Source organism: Delphinus delphis, chromosome 6 (assembly GCF_949987515.2).
Source record: "Delphinus delphis chromosome 6, mDelDel1.2, whole genome shotgun sequence".
Taxonomy (NCBI): Eukaryota; Metazoa; Chordata; class Mammalia; order Artiodactyla; family Delphinidae; genus Delphinus; species Delphinus delphis.
Window position 1 is genome coordinate 3,334,282 of NC_082688.1, and position 21,619 is coordinate 3,355,900.

Here is a 21,619-nt window from a genome sequence, read left to right on the forward strand (position 1 = left end):
CTGGGGCTGCCTGAGCCCCGCCCACCCCAGCCCAGCTCGCCTTCCCTTGAGAGAAGCACGTCATCCCCATGTGTGATGGCATGAAAGGGGTGGGCAGCTCTGTGACAATGACCTTGGACCCGGCTGCCCTTCCCCTTCCCCGTCCCACCAGCCACTGTCTGGTTGCCTTGAGAAAGGCTCTGAGCCTCGGCCCGAACGTCTACCCTTTTAAAACAAGGAGGATGAAGCTAGCTGATGCTCGAAGATGGCTCCCCCCTACAAACCCGCACTCTGGTTCCGTCCTCCTCTCCTGCCACATGCAGCTCTCAGATGCCAGCTGGTCGGGCTTGACGCGGTCAAAGCCGGGCTGGCGATGCTGAGTACAGCTGTCTGTCATCCGGGCCACGGTGCTCAGTGGGGAGACCTGAGACTCTGCCATATCTATGGGGTCAGAGTGGAGGGAGCTGAGAACGCTTTGGAGAAGGGGTGCCGTGTGCGCGGGGTCCAAGGTTGCACCTGGGTGAGCCGGGGCAGGAAGACGGGAAGGAACAGGTGGGCAGCAGCGGGGCTGCACACAGATGCCGCGGCATGGAGAAGGGCCCAGAACCTTGGCTCTTGTATCTGGAGTTCGACAAAGGAGTGTTGAGGGATTTGCTTTATCTCAGGAGTGAAGTGGAGCTCTTCTCATTAGTCCCCAAGCCAGAAGTGGTCTTTCTTAACGACATGACGACCCCGACCCCTTGGGATAGGGCGGGGCTCCAGCTGTGAAGGAGCACAGGGCACCCTCGAGCGCCAGCTGTCACCGGGGCTGTCGAGTGCCCTCAGGCTTTACGGGCCGACTGCTGTGGGCTCTTCCGGAGCTTGGTTAGCTGTGTGCAGGTCTCAGCACCTGAGAAGAGATGGGAGTGGACTCGGCGGCGGGCAGGTGGGGATGGGTGATGGGTGCTGTGTCTGGACAGGCAGGTGTCACGGAGCGGCTGGCGTGGAGTTAGCCACTCAGAATCCCATCACTGCAAATCCGTTCGCTCCTCCTCAGATTCAGCCAGAGTGGAAGACCCCAACCCATCGCCCTGAACAAACTGAACAAGAATAAAACCGTCCATTCAGACGGAAGCATGAATTTTGTCACCTGCTTGAATCAAAACTTCGGCCCAATGATCCCACTGACGTCCTGTTCATGTGCCCCAGCCCCTCGTGTCCCCCAGATTTTAGGCCCACGTGTGCCCTGGATGCTGGGGTGTCAGTGGTCCAGGGAGTTGGGGGGTTCAGGACCATGGGGGCCTTTTCCTAAACCAGTTAGTTCAGCATGCATGGGATTGATCCCGTCTTTGCACTGAGGTTGGCCGCTGCCTCAGGGGCTGGCCAGAGACCATCTCCAGACACGCAAACAGCCCGCACGAGAGAGTTGCTCCTGTTTCCAGGGAGAAGGCTCTGTACCAGCGGGGGGGCGGGAGCTGTAACCCCTCAGCAGCAGGCGGCCGCTTCATCTCCGGAAGCAATTTGCCCCTTGTCCCACGCGCTTCAGCTCTCCGCACTAAAAAGGAAGGTCATTTTCTGACCTGGGTCGTATTTATTCCTAAAGTTATCGGGCCCTGTAATCACTAGTTAACATCCCATGTAAAGTAATCCAGAGCTAATTACTGGCTAAACTGAATTAGACACACGCCAGCTGTGACGGGTGCTGCGGGGGACAGGAGCTGCTTCCGGCGCTGAGAGGTGCCCTGTAGATGCTCCCCCCCGCCAGAAGCAGCAGCCGTGAGGTCATTCCCGTGGCTCAGGTAAGGGGGGAGAAAATGGAACAGGAAAATCCACATCTCTTCATGTTTTCAGATGATTACATATCAGAAACTGGCCAGGAGCTTAAAGCACTAGGGAGAAAACCAGTCACGAGGGTTCATATTTTTGGAGTGTCATCAAGTGTCACGCATCCCCTACACACACACCAGGAGTTTAATCTGGGTCGGGTAGAAGCCGCCCCGGTGACCCTGTGTTGTCATCCTTGGTCTCGAAATGAGGAAACCGAGGCTCAAGGGGCAAAGGGGGCGTGGGCGGTCAGTAACCTGCCCAGGGGCCCAGCAGGGAGGTGACAGACCCCAGGTGCAGCTCCACGGTCTGTCTGACACCCGAGTTCATGTTCTTGTTAAGATGGAGAGAGAAGAATAAAAAGTAGAGAAACGGCTCAACACCACTGAGAACCAGTAAGAAAGGGGGCGCCTGGTGCCGTCACGGCAGCTCATAGGGCCTTTGGAAGAGGGTTTGAGAGCCGTGTCTCTAACTGTGTGGCCCGTTGCTCGGCCTGCTCTGAACTTGGAGCTTGGCTTTTCGAAGGGGAAGAGCCTGCGGGGGGTGGGTGTGTCAGACCCCTTGGGGGTGGTCTGCTTCCTGCCACTGAGGCTGGGTGAACCGGACAAGCCCTTTCACCCCAGGAGGTGGAGGGCGCCTTCGAGGGTGCACTGGGTGCCCTGCCTCGGTTCTCTCCAGCCTAAAGGTTCATGCAGGGAGCCCCGCACCCCTCAAATCTCCCAGCATCTGCTTGACGACTGAGATCCAGGAATTAAGAAAAAAGACACAGACCCTCTTAGCTGATGTTAACATCTAAATCTCCAAATCGCCCCACACGCCTGCGGTCCTGGTTACGCTGTTTGTTACATTTGGCATAATTTATAATTATGGGGCAGCCGCGGCGAAGAAGGCTCCTCCTTGCTCAGAGGGTCTCCCCTTCTTCTGCACCCAGGTTAAGTCCCATGACAAACACGTAGGTGACAGTGGGCAACAGTGGCTCCCTCACTCTCGAGCGGTGTTTAGAAGACATGGGCTTCCCCGTCTCCTCGCTCTAGTCTGGGCAGTGGGGACCTGGCCTGGGTGTCTCTGATGTACGGTTCAATGGCATTTAAAATTGGATGGTCAGTAAGAGCGCGAGTGACTGGGAAGAGTGTGGATTGAAGAGTCCAGCGGAGAGAAGGGGTGGAAGGTGCCGAAGCCCCAGGCTTTGTCTCCTCGGAAGCCCTCACCTGGAGACGCTCATCTAGGGCAATTCGGTTCCTTGCAACAGTGTAGTGAGCTCACAGGACACGCTCCAGGAGCTTAAACCTCCCAGCACAGATGTCCCCGGGGTGCACATGGCTCTCACGGGTGGCTCTGGAAGGAAAGTCACTCCCACTTGCTTCAAGTGGTGCTTTGGAGGTGTGAGGGTCAAAGAAAGAACAGAGGTGTATTCATAAATATCATAAATAACTTTACTCATCACCCCAGGATGCCGCTTGTAAATCTGACAGCATAGCAGGACTCAGAGGAGAGCTCTCGGGGTTGTAAACACTTCTGCTCTCCGATGGGTGGGTGCCTGTGCCCCACCCGGGCAGTCCAGCCCCCAGATCTTGTCAAGGTGACTCTGCACAGGTGGAATCAGTGGTGCATGGCCTCTGGGGAGAGGGCATTGGCTGAGTCACCTCATAAGCAACTCGAGGGATTGCTCCAGAGTCGATACCAGCCGTTGGTAGAGGGGCTGAGGTTTCTGAGGCCACGTCTGGGGTCCACAGGCAGAGGGTCCTCGCTGGTCTGAGATGCTGGTGATGGGTTGAGGGCGGAGTGTGTGCTCCGGGGAGTGGCCACGTGTGGAAGCCTCTAAAATCCAGCAGCACCAAGTCCTCTGCTCTGAGCAAGTGTTACATTCTGGGGTGTTTCCTAACCCTAACCCCGCTGGACCCCAGAGCTGACTCTTAGATGTTTTCATAATGACACCACCTTCTAATTCATGTCAAGATCAATTACTTACTCAGTAGAAACCAGACCATCCTCCACTAGTTATGATGAGTCCCCTTACCCAGAAAATAGGAGATGGTAATGTTTGTGGGGCCCCAGGAGCCATGCGTTCAGCCTGGAGGGTTCAGGTGCCCGCTGAACTCTCCTGTCCCTGTCCTTCAAAGTGCCTCTCCCGAACTGGACCCCATTTCTGTTGGGGCAACTAAGACAAGGGGGGGCTGCGGCCTCCCTCCCATTGTCTGGGTGTGACAGTCTGAGGCAACGTTTATGAAAGGAGCATGGAACTTTCTAGAGCGGGAGCAGAGGGTGTGGGAGGAGGCCAGGGTGGGCCTCGGTCAGTCAGCTGGGGGGTGGGAGGGGCGAAAAGAGTGCATCTATTCAATTCTGACTAGGATTTAAAGGCGTGGGGGTGGGGGTGTGAGTCAGCTTTCTCTCCCATCCCTCCAATGCCTTGACCTCCTGGGGTCAGCTGAGTTCCCAGGAAGCTGCAGGAATTCCAGGGTGCAGCCCACGTTTGGCAGCCCAGTGTGAATAACCCAAATCTTTTCAAAAGACTGCTTCTCAGCCATGCCTCAGGGGATGCCGTAAACCCTTTCAGGCTCCCTATCAGGACTGCAGGCTCAGGAGAAATACGATGAGGGGGTTTCAGATCTCCAGGCTGGCCGTAATTGCCTGTCCCCTGGAGAGTCTGGGAGAGTCCCGGGCCAGGGGAGCTGAAGGCATTCCTCAACCCTTGGGTGGTCTAGACTCCAGCAGGTCTTTGGAGCAGGACTTGGCTTTGTGGGTGTGAATGACCTGGATTTCATTTCCTCCCCTGAACAGCCCAGCCAGGTTGGTGCTCTTCTAATTTAGAGCACCCACTGTAAATCCCACAGGACATCACTGCCGTGAAATCAGATCGGAAGTTCTTCAGATCAGGAGAGGTTTATTCGAATTCTCTGTATCGGCTGTGATTGGAGCTCCCCTTCCTAGAACGTAGCTCTGGGTGTTGGGAGCTGTTTTCCCGTCCAGGAATACCTCTTCTGCATCTGTACGTCTGTATCAACAGCATCTCTTGAGGGTGGTCGTTAGCCAAAAGCAGCTCTTTGGAGAGGGGGCGGAGGTGTCCAGGGGCATCTGTCACAGGCTCTCGCACCAGTCGCTCAGCTGAGCGTCCCCTCGGAGCACCTCTGGTCTTCTGCAAAGCGGGGATGGCGAGGATGGGCACCCCTACTGGCTGCCGTGTCTGCTCCTGCACTGACTCACTGGATCCTTACACATCCTGCTATTATTAAACCCGTTTTACAGATGGGGAAACCGAGGCACAGAAGGGCTAATTACCTCGGCCAGGGTCTCACAAGCAGTAAGGGGCAGAACCAGGGCTCAAGCCCAGGCTGTCTGGTCCCAGAGTCTGTACACGGAGTGTCCACTCCGAGATGCTTCTCTTGGCGATGCATGCGCTCGGTTTGTTGTACGGAAGTTTTCGTTCACGCACCATGCCCGGAGTCTGATCTGTCGCGTTGCTGTTGCTTCTGTCCTGGGGTTTACAGCGGGCTGTACCTCGTGTCGTGGTTTTGATCTGGGGTCTGCAGCACACTGCACCCCACATCTTGCACATAGTAGGTGATAAGTAAATACTTGCAGCTTCCGCAATGGACGGCGTGAGGTTTTGGAGATTGGATTGGATTGGATTGGAAGTTGTTCCGACAAAATAAGTGGTCCATGTCCTTCCGCAGTGGGAAGCGGCTGTGAGTGATTTGGTCGGCACAGCCTGCGGCCCTAAATCGGTGTTAAACGTTCATTGAAGGAGAAAGGCAGAGAGTGGGGGACTGCTGCCCACCCCCAGACCCAGCTGGCGGGACTCAGAGCACCGCGGTCGCGGAGCAGAGCCTGCAGTACCCGCTGGAGCTGGGAGATGGCGCCCTTCCCCAACTGGTGAAATTTGCTGCTTCCAACCCAGAGGCTGCCACAGATCCGTGCATTAACCAGGTTAACAAACCAAAGGAGCGTCTTCAGCTCATGGGTCTCACACCAGTGCTCAGGCGAGGACCATCCTGGCTGTAACAGTCCCTGCTACATAGGGGGACGCAGCAGAGGAAAGCTTCATGCGAGGCCTGGTGGAAGTGCCTTTCATCCCCCGTTAGAAGCCTTCTGCAAATTCTGAAGCACTATTAAGATGTTTGACCCAGTCAGGCCTGTGCTTCCAAGGAGACTTACGTGTGTCCTGACACCCATGCTGCCGAGGGCTGGGGACTTGTGCCAGCCTGCCCTGCCCCTCTCCCTGGGCATCAGGACCCCACACACACCTGGAGAACCAGTGAGGACACCCCCCCGCCCCCCAGCCACAGACCCCAGGCCCCTGACCAGGGCTCCACCTGCACCACACTCACCACGGGTAGGGCCGTTTTAGCAACTCTGCGCGGAGGCCTGAGCCCCAAACCCACACCCAGCTTCTGCACCCCTGCTGCATGCCCACCTGGACCCAGGAGCCCACACTGGGCGGTGCCACAGCTGCCAGCAAAGGCCTTAGGGCTCCTGGCTCTCCCGGGCTCCCAGAAGGGCCTTTCCCCTAGCGCCCTCCCCCAGAACTGGGGCTGGAGACCCCCCACCAGGGGCTGCTTTCGGAGCCCGCCAAGAGTTCGCCCTCCTGGCTGGGTTTCGGGGGGCTGCCGGGCTGGAGGAAGCCTGGGGCCACCGCCAAGCAAGTCCCCGGCAGCGGGGCGGAGGCCTTGGGCATGGATGGGGTGGGTCTCAGGGGGTTGCCTGGGGCTCGCTGGCCGGCGACCTTGAGGGTGGAAGGGCAGCGGCCAGCCCATGCGCTAGGGACGCCGCCGTCTGCGCGGGCGGATTTTGACAACTTGGGAGGGGGTGGTCTGTCTTTCCTCCCGGGCCACCCCCTCCCTACTCCTTGGTGACGGGGCTCTGCAGGCCTCGCTGCCAGCAGCCAGGGGGCGGCGGGGAGCCGGAGTGGAGAGGAAAAATCCACCCGTTTCCTGGGCAGATTGCGTCGGCCGCCGCCCGGACGTGTCCCCGCCTCCCGGCCGCGGCCCCCGCGCGCAAGCCGCGCGGCGCTCAGAGCCCGAGCCGGCGGCTCTTCCCGGCGGCGGGCGGGTGGCAGAGGACGGTGGGCAGCGGCGGGGCGGCCACTCTCCCGGGCGCCCGGGGCGGCGCGGCCATGGCCGGGGCTCGCGGGGCGGCGGCGGCGGCGGCGGCGGGCGGGCGGCGGCGGGCCGAGGGGGCGCGGGGACACGGCCGGGCGCCCCTGCCCGCCGCGGAGCCCGCCGCCTGAAGGCTGCCCGGGGCGCGGAGCCGGCGCCGGCGCGGCGCGGGCGCAGGAGGCATTCCAGGCGCGATGTCGGTGCCGCTGCTCAAGATCGGGGTTGTGCTCAGCACCATGGCCATGATCACCAACTGGATGTCCCAGACGCTGCCTTCGCTGGTGGGCCTCAACACCACCAAGCTCTCGGCGGCCAGCGGCGGGACGCTCGACCGCAGCACCGGCGTAAGTGCGCCCGCCGCCCGCCCTGGCGGGGCCTCCTCGCCCGCTCCCTCCCGGTCCCCAGCCCCGGGCGGGAGGGCGCCGCGCGGGGGAGCCGGGCGCAGGGGCAAGGGCACGCGCGGGGGCCACCCTGCTCCCCACACCCCAGCCTCGGCCACTCCTCCGCCCGCGGTCCCCTCTGTGTGGCACTTGCTGTCTCTGCCCGGTCCCCTCGCGGGGCCGGGGAGCCTGCCCAGGGACTCAGAGGCTTGGAGTCCTCGTTCAACTAATAAGTCCCTTGTTGATAAGGTTAGGGAACTGAAGCAGGGGTCCTGGGGACTTGTCCAAGGTCACTCAGCAAATAAGGGGTGGAGACGCGGTGGACCCCAGTCTGGCTGGGTCCAGCCGGGGCTGGGAACTGAGCCCGCCCCACTTTGCAAAAGCCGGACTGGACCGGCCGGAGTGGGGCCCGGGCGGGCGGGCTCCGGAGCTCTTGCCCTCAAAGTCCCAAGGCGTCTTTCTCTCCCATCCCCATGCGGAGATCCATAAGGTCCCCGCCGGCGGAGGGTGTAGAGGGGCCGGGCGGGGCCCGGGGAGCCACAGCTGCGGGGCTCGCCCCTTGCCTTCCGCGCGATGCCTTGGGGGAGGGGGTGAGCGGCCAGGGCCGCCTCTGGACTGGACTGACTTAGGTGGTGGCGGGAGCGGAGGCTGAGCCGGAACCACCGGGGAACGGCCGCTGGCGGGGCCGGCGGAGGAAGGGGCGCGCCTCAGGCTCGCTCCCTCTAAGCCGAAAGGAGAGGTGAAGGACACGCGGCTCCCTCTCGCGCTCCCTCTGGGCTGTCAAGGGCGCAGTGCTCGGGGAGGAGGTCTCCTGGTGACCCCTTCTGAGATGGTCATCCGTTCACCTCACCTGCTCTTTCGAGAACTGCAGGCAGCATTTTCTTCCTGATGACTTTGTTCCTACCTCTGGGTCCTGAGCTCCTGGGGTTGGAAATGAATCAAATGAAATGTATCTACTGTGGATTCCCTCCACCCAACTTCTCCCCATACCAACGCTAAAAATAGCAGGGAGGTGACTACCTGAGGCCACCGGGCAGGCTGCAGGGTCTGTACCCGGGGTGTTTTCGGACAGTGGTGTCTGTCTGCCCCGTGTACATGGGCGGGACCACCTGAGCTGGGTTGCAAGGTGACACCAGCCATGTCACCATGTCAGCAGCCATGTGCAGCTCTGGTTTCGTGACCGTCCTTGGGCACACCTCAGGTTTGAGGTTGGGTGTGACCCCTGCCCAACATGTCACCAGCAACTTGGTGACATCTGCCCAATGGCTAGTGGGTGGCAGCCTGTGCAGAGTTGAAGTCCAGCATCTCTGCGGGCAGCCTTGACCAGACCGCCAGCGGGAACACTGCTGGGGCTCGGGGTCATCGCAGCTCTGGGCTAAGAGGCTGCTGGATCCCGGCTAGTACCACTGGTTCTGCTTCTCCAGTACCAGGGAGCAGCAGAGAGAGGCTGCGCCAGCCTCCCGTGCTCACCTTACGGGAGGAGATCCTATTTCTCAGTTACGTGCCGTTGTGAGTCAACCAGCATGCAGTCTCCGGTCCCCCCTCCCTTCCACCTCGCCTATCAGTTGGGTCAGATGCCAAAACTCCAAGCATCCCCTAAATTTAAAAATCCCTTGAATTAAAAAAAATGTTTTAAAGAGTCATGCCTGTTTGACTCCCTTCCAGCCCTGGGGATCCTGATAGGAGACCGTCTGTGTTCCTCCCTGTTTGTACCTCCCCACGGTCGGCACATGTCTTTGGACCACTTCTTTCTGCCCTTTCCCAGGGGCTGGACGTGGACGGTCATGCCGGTGCGCCGCTTTCTGGTCTCACCTTTCTCCCTCCCTCTCCCTCGCCCCACGTGCTCTCCAGGTGCTGCCCACCAACCCTGAGGAGAGCTGGCAGGTGTACAGCTCTGCCCAGGACAGTGAGGGCAGGTGCATCTGCACGGTGGTCGCCCCCCAGCAGACCATGTGTTCACGGGATGCCCGCACGAAACAGCTGAGGCAGCTACTGGAGAAGGTGAGTCCGTGCAGGGTGTGTGCGTGTGTGTGTGCATTTGTGTGCCCACGCTAGCCGCAGCTTGGAGCCGTCCCAGCTCCAAGACCTCACTCTTCCCTGGCATGGCCCACTGGGAATACTGGTGAATGAATGAAACAGATGGATGGAGGGAGGGAGGGAGGGAGGGAGGGAGGGAGGGAGGAACGGAGACTCCCCCAGCGCTGCCCAGGAGGAGGCGAAAAGCTCCACTGGGAGTCACGTGGGCTTTAGCGAGGGAGCATTTGGGGCTCCTCTCCCACACCGCCGTCTCCGGGTCACGCCCACAGCCTGTGGTCCAGAGGGCTCAGAGCTGTTGCCCAGCAGCACCTGGGAGAGCTCCCTCGGAGCCCGGAAGCAGGGCCGCTGGGTGGCATCTTTGCCCCCTGCTGCTGAGTGGTTGGACCCGGCGACAGCCAGGCCAGGCGTTCACGCCCGTGGCTGCCTTCCCGGTGCAAAAGCAGATTAAATCGTCACCTTTGTGACCCACCTGGGCACAGCACTTGCGGTTTGAATCTGTTATTTCACTTGATCTTCACAAGAGCCAGGTGAAGGTGGCGAGGTTTTCACCCCGTTTTAAGAAGTGAAAATCTGGGTCCAGGCAGGTGGGCTGACTCTCCCAAGGCAAACAGCCAGTGAGCAGGGAGCCGGGTTGGCTATCAAACCGGGGCCGGCCTCCCACCTGGCCCGCGACCTCTGCCCCCCACGGAGGCTGGCACTCCCCATGGATCTTGGCAACCCGCTGCCTGGAACATTCCTCCTGGGAACCCTGGGGTCTCAGGTAACCTGAGCGCCGGTTGTCCTGGGAGCTACTGAGGGGAGAAGGAGAAACGGCGGCCCTAGTACTCCACTCACCGCCCTCCCCAGGGAGAGGGTGCATTTCACATCAGGCGCCTTCACGCCCTGCGGGAGAGGGGTCACACCTCCCACGCCACACACACGTGCTCACGTACGCACACGTGACACACACATCACACACAGCACATATAACAGAACACACAGATACACACAGGCCACACACACAAATACGTATGCACAGTCACCACACACACCTCACACGTACACACACACCTTACACACCACACATGTTACACGTAAACGCTCACTTACACAGACACACAGACACCACACACAAATTTGCATGTGCATACACACACTCACACACACACACACACACACACACACACACACCCTCAGTAAAGCCAAGACTTCTCCATCAGCTGGGGGGCCTGTGCTGGGAGGAGAGCCACCACCCCCGGGGGAGGCCCGGCAGCCGGCGGAGTCTGTCTAGTTCGGTTCAAGCCCGGCTCATGCACAGACCCTCACACGGGTTCTGGCAAAGCAGGTCCCTTTCTTGAAGTCAGTGGGGAGAGAGGGGCGTCCCTGGGGCTGTCGCGGCCCTGCTGTGTGGACGGGGCCCGGGCAGGAGGAGGGCTTGGGGCAGCTGCCGCCTGGCTCCCCTCTGAGGACCTGTGCGTTTTTGTGCTGCTGTCTTTGGTCACCCCAGTAAATCACTTTAAAAGAATGAAAGAAAAATGTGTGTAACAGGTTCCACAAACATTCATTGACACCAGACTAGACCGAAGCCTAATTGGGCCTTGAATTATTCATTATTGCAGAGGAGGGGGTGGAGCTCGGAGGGGCCTCGGGAGGCTGGGGGGGTGGCCCCTCAAGCCTGTGGTCAGTTCCAGAAAGCTCTGTGAGCCCCTGGGAACACAGGCCTCGGAGGCCTCCTTCCTGCCTGTGCACAGCACAGCGTTACTGCTTAGACATTTAAAGTCCGCTTCTACGCTCGTGGGCACTGTGGGCACTGTGGGCACTGTGTTGCCGCCACTTCTCGGGGCAGAAGCCGTTTGTTGTATAGAGGGCCTGGCTGCTGTGTGAGAAGGGCAGGGCTGTGCGTCCCTCACTCCTTCCCCAGCCTCCTTCTCCTCTTTCCTTCTCGGTGGGCACCATCTGAGCATCTGTTCTGTCCGTGGGCCTGTGGTCCCAGCTGGGCCTGTGTCTCCAGCCTGGCCTCCTGTTCCAACCCACCTGAGGAGCTCCCAAAGGTGGAGCCTTCGGTCCCAAGCCCAGAGGTGCTGCTTTGAACTGGCCTGCGGTCTTGAGAGGAGCCTAGCACCAGTGTCTCGTGAAAGCCAGGCCCTCACCCCGCGTGTGGGCTGAGGACCCATGGCAAAGGGCGGGCAGGGGCCTCAGGCTCTGTTCTCTTTGAAGAAGCTCATGGCCCAGAGCTTCAAAGTGTGGGCTCTGGAGTCAGTCCGGGCTTGGCATGGTGGCTGTCTGCTGTGTGACAGTAGCCAAGGCACTTAACTTCTCTGAGCCTTTGGTCTCCTTCTGTGTCAAATGAGACTTGAAATAGCGCCCACCTCCCAGAGTTTTGTAAGGGTCGGATGAGATCCATAACGCAGTGGGCTCAGCAGTGCCTGGAACGTAGAAAACGTCCCATAAGTATTAGCGATCAGTGGTCGCCTCCCGGCCAGCTGTGTCCGCTGCGTGGGCAGGTTGCTGCCGCCCCTCCCCCCTCGGCACCTGCAGCCACCTTGGGCGGGGTGGGGGATTGTGCCTTTGGTAGCTGTGTGACCTTGAACTCCTCAGTTGGCTCCTCGGGGACACAGCCTACAGGTGAGAGAATGGACGCGCCCAGAGGCGAGGCTCAGAGAAGATGCAGGAGTGTGATGGCCGCCGGGGGCTTGATTACCTGCCTTCTGGTCAGCCGGAGAGGGAGGTGCTCATCCCGCCGGGGAAGGCCTATAGGAGGGGCGTATTAAAGCGACTGAGTGACTTAGCATCTTGAAAATATGTTTTCTAAATTTCAAATTTCATTTAAAAACTTTTAAATGTGTTAGAAGCATCCTTCTCTGGCAGCTGAACAGCCCAGAGGGCTGTGTGTGGCCCCAGCAGAACCAGGCTGAAGCCCGCGAGGGTCCCGCAGCGTCTGCTCGGCAGGTTTTAGCGGCAGCCTTGTGGGTTTTGCTGTCCATCAAGAATCCCCCTAGGAGGAGGAGGAGGAGGAGGGGTCTTGACTGGAGCCGTCATTTTTGTTCCTTCCTCCCGCCCTACGGCTGTGCATTAGGTGCTGGGCCTTGCGCTTGCAATGAGGCCTGTCCACTTCCCCCCGTTGTCCAGCAAGGCAGTTGAGACAGGGGTGTGGGTCACTGCCATGCACGCATGGTGCCAACAAGGTGATGGTGTTTCCAAGGGGTGTGCGGCCACTTCTGGCTTGGCTCATCAGGGAAGCCTCCCTGGAGGAGGTGGCATGTGGGCTGGGCCCGGAGGGATAGAGGGAAATACAGCTTTTCTCAAAAGAAGTCCTCAGTTATTCAAAGTGACAGAACAAACTGTTGAGGGGGACAGGAAGACCTGAGGTAACAGAGCAAGTGTATTTCAGTTTCCCCTAAAACATCGAAACAGAAAGGATCAGAGCGAGTCAGAGTCACCCACATACTGTATTTTACAAACTTGAATTTTTAAACTGAATACGTGTGCATTACTTTCAAATAACAAGCCAGAGAATCCCAGGCATTTTTAAGCGCTGAGCTGAGTGGTATCAGTTTTTCCTCCTTTGGGTTTCTCTTTCTCATTTATTTTATTTGCGGGGGGTGAAGGACATACCTTAAGAAGTGCAAACCACACTATCATCTCTTCTTTTACTGACCAGGCAAAGCTAAGCCTCATACCCAAATGATTTAGTTCCAAAAAAGGGAGGGTGTTTGCAAATTCAGCAAAAAAGAAAACAGAAATGAAGATTTGCGGTTATGGAGTTATGGAATCCACTGGTAATTGGATTCGATTCTGAGAAAATGACCCAAACAGCACTTTGGCCACCCTGAGCCTTTTCCACCTCCCTGCTACCCCAAATGCATTGGCACAGAAGCGCAAGCCAGTTTCCTGAAAATAAAATGCACTGGCAGGTGGCTGCACTAAAACTGTTTTTCTTTGAAGCTCTCTGGAACCCTGTTGAATATTAAAGTTTCATCTTGAGGCTAGACTCAATTCAGATCTTCCTGTAAAGGTGCAGAACAGAGATTCTTCATTTGTTGGGTGATTGATTCCTGAATCTCCGTTCTGAATACACATGTTTTCAGAACAGTCATCTACCTATGATACTGTGGGATGTGATGGATGGCGTGCAAGATGCAGACTCAGGGAGCCCAGTCCCCTGCTTCCCGAGCGCTGCGCTTAGGCAATCAGCCCTCTCAGCGAGACACCCAGTGAGATTTAGGGGGAAAGAGGTCTGTGCCTGGAGGTGGGGGAAGCCCAGCTATGCTGTTCATCTTTGTTGGTGTTTATGCCTGCCTGACTGATTTCATCCTGCAGAATAAAGAGACTAGAAACAATCCCCTGCCCACGCACCCCAAAAAAAGAAGAAAAAAATCACCCAAAGCCATATGCCTGGAGCTATGACCAACAGGGAACCAGAGGTCCCTGCACCCCTGGTTGTAAGAACACGTCCTGGAAGATGGCAGAAGAAATGTTGACCGAACCAATTTGCTCTGTTTGGGGGGTTCTTGGTCATAACAATCCCTGCTGCTGGTGATTAACTAGTAAGTCACGCACGAGCCGCTTCTGGCTCCCAGTGGGCTGGCCATGTGGAAAAGGTCACTGTCGTTCGTTAGGAGGCAAATGAGGTCTGCAGGCACCTGCCGCAGCTCCGTCCTTGAATCTGTTGCCTTTTTGACAGGTGCAAAACATGTCTCAATCCATAGAGGTCCTGGACAGGCGGACTCAGAGGGACTTGCAGTACGTGGAGAAGATGGAGAGCCAAATGAAAGGACTGGAGTCCAAGTTCAAACAGGTGGAGGAGAGCCATAAGCAACACCTGGCCAGGCAGTTCAAGGTATGTGTGCTGCCTCCTCTCCTCCTCCCCCTCCCCCTCCCCCTCCCCCTCCTCCCTCCCTCCCCTCCCCTTCCCCCTCCCCTCCCCTTCCCCCTCCCCTTCCTTCCCCCTCCCCTCCCCCTCCCCTCCCCCTCCCCTCCCCTCTCCTCCCCCTCCCCTCCCCCTCCCCCTCCCCTCCCCCTCCTCCCTGCCCTCCTCCTCTCCCTCCCTCCCCTCCCCTTCCCCTCCTCTCCCCTCCTCCCTCCCTCCCGTCCCCTCCCCCTCCCCTCCCCCTCCCCCGCCCCTCCCCCGCCCCCGCCCCTCCCCCTCCCCTCCCCTCCCCCTCCCCCTCCCCTCTCCCTCCCCTCCCTCCCCTCCCCTCTCCCTCCCCCTCCCTCCCCTCCCCCTCTCCCTCCCCCTCCCTCCCCTCCCCCTCCTCCCTGCCCTCCTCCTCTCCCTCCCTCCCCTCCCCCTCCCCTCCTCTTCCCCTCCCCTCCTCCTCCCCTCCCCTCCTCTTCCCCTCTCCCTCCCCTCCTCCTCTCCCTCCCCTCCTCCTCTCCCTCCCCTCCCTCCCCTCCCTCCCCTCCCTCCCCTCCCCTCCTCCTCTCCCTCCCCTCCTCCCCTCCCCTCCCCTCCCCTCCCCTCCCCCTCTCCGTCCCCTCCCCTTCCCCTCCCCTCCCCTCCCCCTCCTCTGAGACTGCATATTCCCCTTCATGCTCCCACTCTCCCTCCAGAATAGCAATTTGAGGCCAGGAAGGAACCCAGCAAGGATGCTCTTTTCCTTGCAAAGGGCAGCACTCCTTGGAAACAGAGAGGCCACCTGCCCTCACCCTGGTTTGGCAAAACTCACCTTGAAAGGGGCAGAGTTGAGGTGCGGTTTTCACACCTATTAGCTTCTGAGGCCAGGGCCCCAGCTCCCAGCATCTCCAGCCAAGCTGCAGATTAGCCGGGAAGGCACGTGATTGGTCCTTCCCGACTCAACAGCTGCTGCAGGTGAATCACATTAGCCAAGGATTAGCTTAATTGATTACAGCCATTTCTGAGCAGGGATCACTCAAGGCAATTCTTCACATCTGACCTAATTTAGCTGTGACAAGTCTCACTGTAGATTTGCAGGGAAGGAAGAGAGATGGCAACATCTTTCTCACTTCCCAGTATGTGTTCCTTTTCTCCATGTAACTCTGGACATTAAAGCCGGAGTTGGTTTGACCTAAATTTATATATACAGATGTACAAATATGTATATATACACCTAGAGTTTACTCAGCTTCAGCATGGTTCAATTGACAAATTATATGCCCCTTAATTGAGGTATACATGCATGTTAATTAGAAACCTAGCTCAGATGTAAATGAATGGGTCAAATCACACAGCCCCGCTGGACTGGAAACTGCTGATGCTTCTAGGTCTTCCTGCCCTTTCTATGCTAATGTTTTCCTTTGATGTGTGCTCCCGGCACGCAGCAAGAACTAGTTCGCTTTTAAAAGCAATATGTTATATAGATGAGATGGCAAGCTAATGAAGTTATAAACCTATATTATAAATAAAATAATAGCAGGTTGAACCTGTTGAGGAGAAATGAGCCTATCGCAGATGGACATGTCCTCGCTTCAGACGTGTCATCAAGAATTATCTCGGCAAGAGATTTTGACCTGCCCGACCCCAGAGAGCTTGTGTCTCTCCTCGTGAGGCCCGCACTCCCCTCTCTGGGGTAGCCTCACATTCCTCTAAGGGTGTCCTCAGCATCTGTGGGCTACATCCTCTCTGCAAGCACTCTGTCCCACTTCCCAGATCTGGGGCACTATGGCTCTGAGGGAGGAAAAGCAGCCCCTGCCTTTGACCACACTTTAATTGCCTTAAACACTTTCGGCAGAAATTGCTGTGAGGGCATCTACGTGGCTGTTAAAGCAGTTTGTCTGGACTGACTCTAGCCTTGAAGTGTGATTTTTCTTTTTAAGTGACCGTGAAGATATTTGTCTGTTAATGGCTATCTGTTTAAGGCAGGCTAGTGAGCTAGTTCTTCAACAGTTTTCATTTTCTTGCTTGCAGGGCTAACTTAAAAGAGTTTTTTCAATGCTGCAGTGACTGAAGAAGCAGTCCACTCCCATGTAACCATGACAGAGGGCCAGAGAGCTTTTTTGCACCCTGCATTTTTACTATTATTTCCCGTTACTTAGCACCATACCCCTAAGGAACCTTGAATACAACCAGGATCTCTTTTGCATGCGACTGTAGATGCATTTCATGAACAGTTTGAACCCTTGTCAATGCATTTTTTGAAAAACAAAAAACAACAAAAAAAGAAACTTTGTGTATGTGACTTAAAGCATGTAACCTTCAGATGTTGCATTCTAAACTGACAATAAAGACCTTTCCCAAATATGTTGGTGTTCTGAAGACTGTTTAATATGCTCTTCTAACTCCTGTGGACCAGAATAAATCAATCTATAAATAAAGCGGGAGTGTGGACATTTTCCCTCACCTAGGGAGAAGCCAGGCCAAGGCAGGGTGTTACAAGTTTTTGCACGCATCGCACTGAACCCAGCTTATTTTAACCTTGCAGGCGATAAAAGCGAAAATGGATGAACTTAGGCCTTTGATACCTGTGTTGGAAGAGTACAAGGCCGATGCCAAATTGGTATTGCAGTTTAAAGAGGAGGTCCAGAATCTGACGTCAGTGCTTAACGAGCTGCAAGAAGAAATTGGCGCCTATGACTACGATGAACTTCAGAGCAGAGTGTCCAATCTTGAAGAAAGGCTCCGTGCATGCATGCAAAAACTAGGTAGGCCCAGAACCCTGCGGGGCGGGGCACTGCACCGCCCACCTCCCCACTCAGCTCGCTCAGGCTTAGGGAGTGGTGCTGAAGTGGACAGCGCCCGCCTGGCGTCAGGGAGCAATGGCTGGATTAGGGCTCCTGGGTAGGGCTGCCTTGACAGATAGCCGAGGGAAGTAGGCACCACCTGTCCTAGGGCCTTGTCCAATCCTGTGCAGAGGCCAGCTCACAGAGCCCATTGAGCTGCACATCTGGAAAAATGACGTTAGATGTTACCTACCATCTGAAGAACGCGCGTGTGTGTGTGTGTGTGTTGGGTGACTTTTTAAGACACAGGTTTTCATAGAGCGGGAAACGTACATCTTAAGATTCCCTCCAGCTTGCGGACGAGGGCTGATGGAGCTCCCTGAGATACTGAATCATGCAGAAAAATCCATCACATCACAGTGGAAGACTTGCCATTCGCAACAAGCCAGGGAGTCCCTCCCGGTGCCTGGAAGGGGTGGGACTGGAGCCAGCGGCCCCTGGGCTCCTTCGGAATCTTATTTGTGGTTGATACCCACTCGCCTTATCCACTTCCGTGTTAATTGCTTTAGCAAATCTTAACGTGTCAGCGTCGGAGTCCACTTTTAAGTAGCACATTTTAAATCCCAATTCCATTTTCGGGTTTTCTTAGGAAAGATTGGCTGGCCCTTGCACCCACTGTTCTCTAACACAGAGGTTGTTCCTTTTCATAGGGTTTACTTTTTAGAGTAACTTAGGGTAGCTTTTAGGGTAATTCTGCTTTATGAAAAAGTTTCCTTTAGGTTTTATCTGATGTTTTCACTTGATTCCCTTTTCATCCCCCGCCCCACACACGCTACAAATGCCTTATTTTAAACTTAAAACATCCCCAAAGAACAAATACTTTTAAAAAAAATCCCCATTGCTATTAAGTGGGAGAGAGAGAACGTTCAAAGGGCAAGAAGGTCGAGTCAGCCAGCCTTTTTGTTTGAACAGGTTCCCGCGTCTAGTTTATTTTTAATGCCGTTCTAGGTGCCCTAGTAACGCTCCCCAGTCCGGGAGAGGGCGGTGAGCGCTGTTCAGAGCATTAGGACGAATCCGTTGTGATCTGTACACTTGCATCACGTGAGGGATTATCTGCTGCGTTTCTTCAGATGTGCTTCACGGCACCCACGTCCTGGTGTGTCCGGGACTGGGTGACCTGGGACAGTCCCGGGGAGGGGGTCTGGGCTGGACGGTCTCTACCAGCTCTTCCCATTTCAGCATTCAGGAGTCAGCGGGAATGTTTGAAATGCTACTGGTTATCAGGCTTATCCGTGGTTATGGGACTGCGTGAATACTTCTGGTGGGCACTGTCTTTGGGTTTCTACCCATAAAGCTCGCTCTACCCTAAGCTCCCGTCACCTCTCTCCAGACCCTCCAACGCTCCCCCTGGGGGCTCTCGGCCCCTGGGGGTTTCTTTGTTACTTATTTCTCCACAGTAGCATTTTTATTCCCCGGTAGACAGACCGTGTAGAAACCAGTGGGAAACCAAGATTAAACCTTCACATTTTCCGATTAACGGATGAAGGAGCCAAGTGGAAATTCAGAGGGGGCAAAGTAACAACTGATGAGAAGCTAAGGGTCTTTCTGGGAGGATGCTGCCCTTCCCGGACGAGCAGCCTTCGTGCCCGAACTCGGCCTAGTTTTAGAAGCTGGGTGAATTCACTTTAGGGCTTGGGATCTTGGGGCTTTCACATGGGTCCCCTTGGGCCGCTGAAATAAGGAGAGAGGATGAAGAGGCCCCCGGAGCCCTGTTCTCCACCACTGAGTGCAGTCACTTCTGCACTCACAAAGACCTTGACCTGTAGATGGACCTGCTGAGTCTTCGGGCAGGTGGGTGGGGGTCCGTCTTTCACCAGCACTCGGGTGGGTGATGTGGGTGAACACCGAACTGAGAACCCCCATCTGGGGGAGGCAGTGTCCTAAAGTGGTAGGTGCCACTCAATGGCCCTGTGGTTCACCCAAGGCACTGACCACTTTGCATTTCAGCCGCCTCTTCGTCTGTAAGTTGAAGGCGTAGGAGTCCCTGCACCCTGGGGTCACTGTGTGAGTCCACAGACACCATTCACGTCACGGGCTGCGCACTGTGCCCAGCATAGAGTAGGTGGTGATAGGACACGTAGGCAGGTGGGTACGTAGTACCCGATAGCTAGACATGATTGCTAGGTAAAGAGACAGCTAGACCGATAGGTAGGTAGGTAGGTCCGTAGGTAGTTAGACAGTCAGATGATAGATAAGTAGGTTAGTAGGTAGGTAAACAGATAATACATAGGTAGGTAGGTAGATAGATAGACAACAGATAATAGGTAAATAGGTAGGTAAGTCAGTAGGTTGGTAGTTGGATAGACAACAGATAATAGGTAGATAGGTAAGTACGTAAGCCAGTAGGTAGGTAGGTAGACAACAGATAATAAGTAGGTAGGTAGATAGGTAGACAGACAACAGGTAATACGTAGATACAGCTGCTGTCGCTTCTCCCGCTTCCCAGGTTTTCATTCACGCTCGGTAACTTAGAGACCCAACCAATACCTGCGGCTGCTTATTTTAGTCTTTATTTTAGCCTTGCAAACAGGTACCATCTTAGCAGCCTGTTTCTTCGCTGGGAGGTTGCCGGTGAGCGTAGAACAGGGGAAGCCAGCACTGATGCTGTCCTGGGCGGTTAGGACTCCTGAAGATGCAGTGTCTCAGAGGCCGGCAGTTCCTTCCTCGGCCTCCCCCGCCTCCCCCCGGCCCCCCGCCACCTCCGCCTCTTGTCTCCTGGGTCTGACTGTAGGTTCCTTTTGCTCTGGTGAACAGCATCTCGGTTACCTTCCTGGTGTAATGATGGGGAAGAGGGTCTCCCTGCAGTTTCCCCACAGTGCTCTTAATTAGGTCTCTATTCTCTTCAAAGTGATGTTGCTGACAATTCCGTACACAGGGGAAAAAAAACCAAGGACTGCAGGTTCCATTGGTTTTCTGTTTCCATTTTAAATCCATTTAAATGGCATTGTGTGTTTTTCCTAATGTGTTCCTCACGTTCCCAGCCAGAACGTGAATCTGAAAGTCTGATTTCTGGAACTGGACATGGGGCTCAGCACCTCTTGGGCGTCATCCGGAAGGGAGGCGGGTGTCCACGGCTCCCCTGCAGTTCCTCTGGTTCCCGGGCGAGGCAAGGGAGAGGCAGAGCTGCCCGGCGACCCCGTCCCCCGAGCTTTTGCTGCCACTCCGTGGAGAGCCTGCAGAATCAGAGGCCCCAGCAGCTAGACCAGCCAAAAGCAGAGACTTAAGAGCCGATGCGGAACGTCGTTGGTACTCATGCACGTGTCCCGGGCATGGCACATGCCCGTTAGTGTCGGGCCTCAGTCCTGTCTGTAAAATGAGGGCAACTGGCTGACTTCAGGGCTTCCCCCAGCTGGACCGTCCTGGTTCTCCGGTGCTAAAGGCCTCTGTAGGGAAGGTCGAGGAGACAGAGAGAGGGGCCCTTACCTCCTCCCCAGAGGCCGGGTGGAGCCGGGTGAGTGAGCTGCTCCCAAGGACGGTGGGTACGTTAGCCCACGCGGATTTACACTCAGGATTGAGAGGGAAGTTTAGGGTGTCTCAGTCTGCAGGGGACCGACTAGGACAGCGAGGAGGGAGGGGACCCGAGTCCAGGTGCCGCCCACGGCAGTGACCTCAGTGGTCCCAGCAGGCAGGCAGGTGTCCCCCCAGGTTCCTTCCGGGAAGTGCTCGGGATCGCAAGAGTTCTCTCAACGTCCCCGTCCCTGCCCAGGTGCGGAGGGGAGATGGGCGTCCAGGGTGGCCCTCGGGGCTCTGGGCCTGGGCTTGCAGGGAGGCTGCTCCGTCCCCGGTTAGCTCTTCTGCAAGGACTTGTGTCTGTCTGAGCTCCCAGCTCTGCCAGCTCTTCCAGCCTAACTCTCCAGTCTTTAGGGATACAAGCTGGGACGGGCGGTCCCGGGACCCGTCTGCCTGCTGTGGAGCAGTCAGCCCCCTCAATCTGGTCTCTGGCCCGGTTCCTTGGCGGGCACGTCGCCCTGGGGCCCGCTTAGGCTCCTGTCAGAGGTCACTCGGGCTGTTGTTCAGAAGTGGCCTCCTTCTAGGAATAGCGGGAACCAGAGGATTTCACCTGCGGAGGCTGCTCTGTCCAGGCTCCCCGCTTTGCAAGGCGGCCCCCCTCCTGAGACCCGGCCTGGGCTCTCAGGGCCCTCCCAGCTGAGGGTGCTGTGCCTGGCGCCCAGCCTCCTCTGAGATGGACCTGCTCGGCTTCCCTTCCCTCCCCATCCACGAAGCCCAAGCGCTCGTGACAAGAGAGGGCCACTTTCGTGAACGGAACGTGCCAAGACTCTGCCTCGCGGCTCTGCCGTGGGGCTTTTTTAGATCCTGACAGTTCCCGAGGTCTTGGCACAGCCAGTCTGGATGGAGAACCAAAAATAACTCCGTGACTCAAGCAGGGCGGGCAGCCTCCATCCCCAGTGGAGAGCCGAGCCCACAGCCAGGAGTTGGCCGAGCAGGCCTCACGGGCCAGCTGGGCCCTTCTCTGCTGCCTCATCCGTGATTTTAAGGCTCCCTCCGAGAGGCTGGGGGAGGCTGGGCTCAGCCCCTCGGGCCAGGGTGCACTGGGGGAGACCTCAGCCCAGGGCAGGGCGGGGCTGGAGCTGGTGCAGACGCCCTCCTCCCGCCCCCCGGCCCCCCCGCAGACGGTCTCCCCTTCTCTGCAGCCACGTGTGGGCCGAA

The 21,619-nt window shown here is 57.1% G+C and overlaps 1 protein-coding gene across 2 annotated transcripts in view; it reads left to right on the forward strand.

The window, feature by feature from the left end:
* The window catches only part of OLFM1 (olfactomedin 1), a 35,661-nt gene that overhangs the window by 3,116 nt on the left and 10,926 nt on the right, over positions 1 to 21,619 (forward strand). Inside the window, exons 1-4 of one of the 2 annotated variants that reach the window (XM_060013865.1) lie at positions 6,940 to 7,219; positions 9,107 to 9,256; positions 13,956 to 14,111; positions 16,654 to 16,873. In XM_060013865.1, the coding sequence (XP_059869848.1) occupies positions 7,070 to 7,219; positions 9,107 to 9,256; positions 13,956 to 14,111; positions 16,654 to 16,873 (676 nt within the window). In that variant the 5' untranslated portion in view covers positions 6,940 to 7,069. Of the gene's footprint in view, positions 1 to 6,939; positions 7,220 to 9,106; positions 9,257 to 13,955; positions 14,112 to 16,653; positions 16,874 to 21,619 lie in introns of those variants that run through there. The other variant, XM_060013866.1, reaches the window with a different exon arrangement.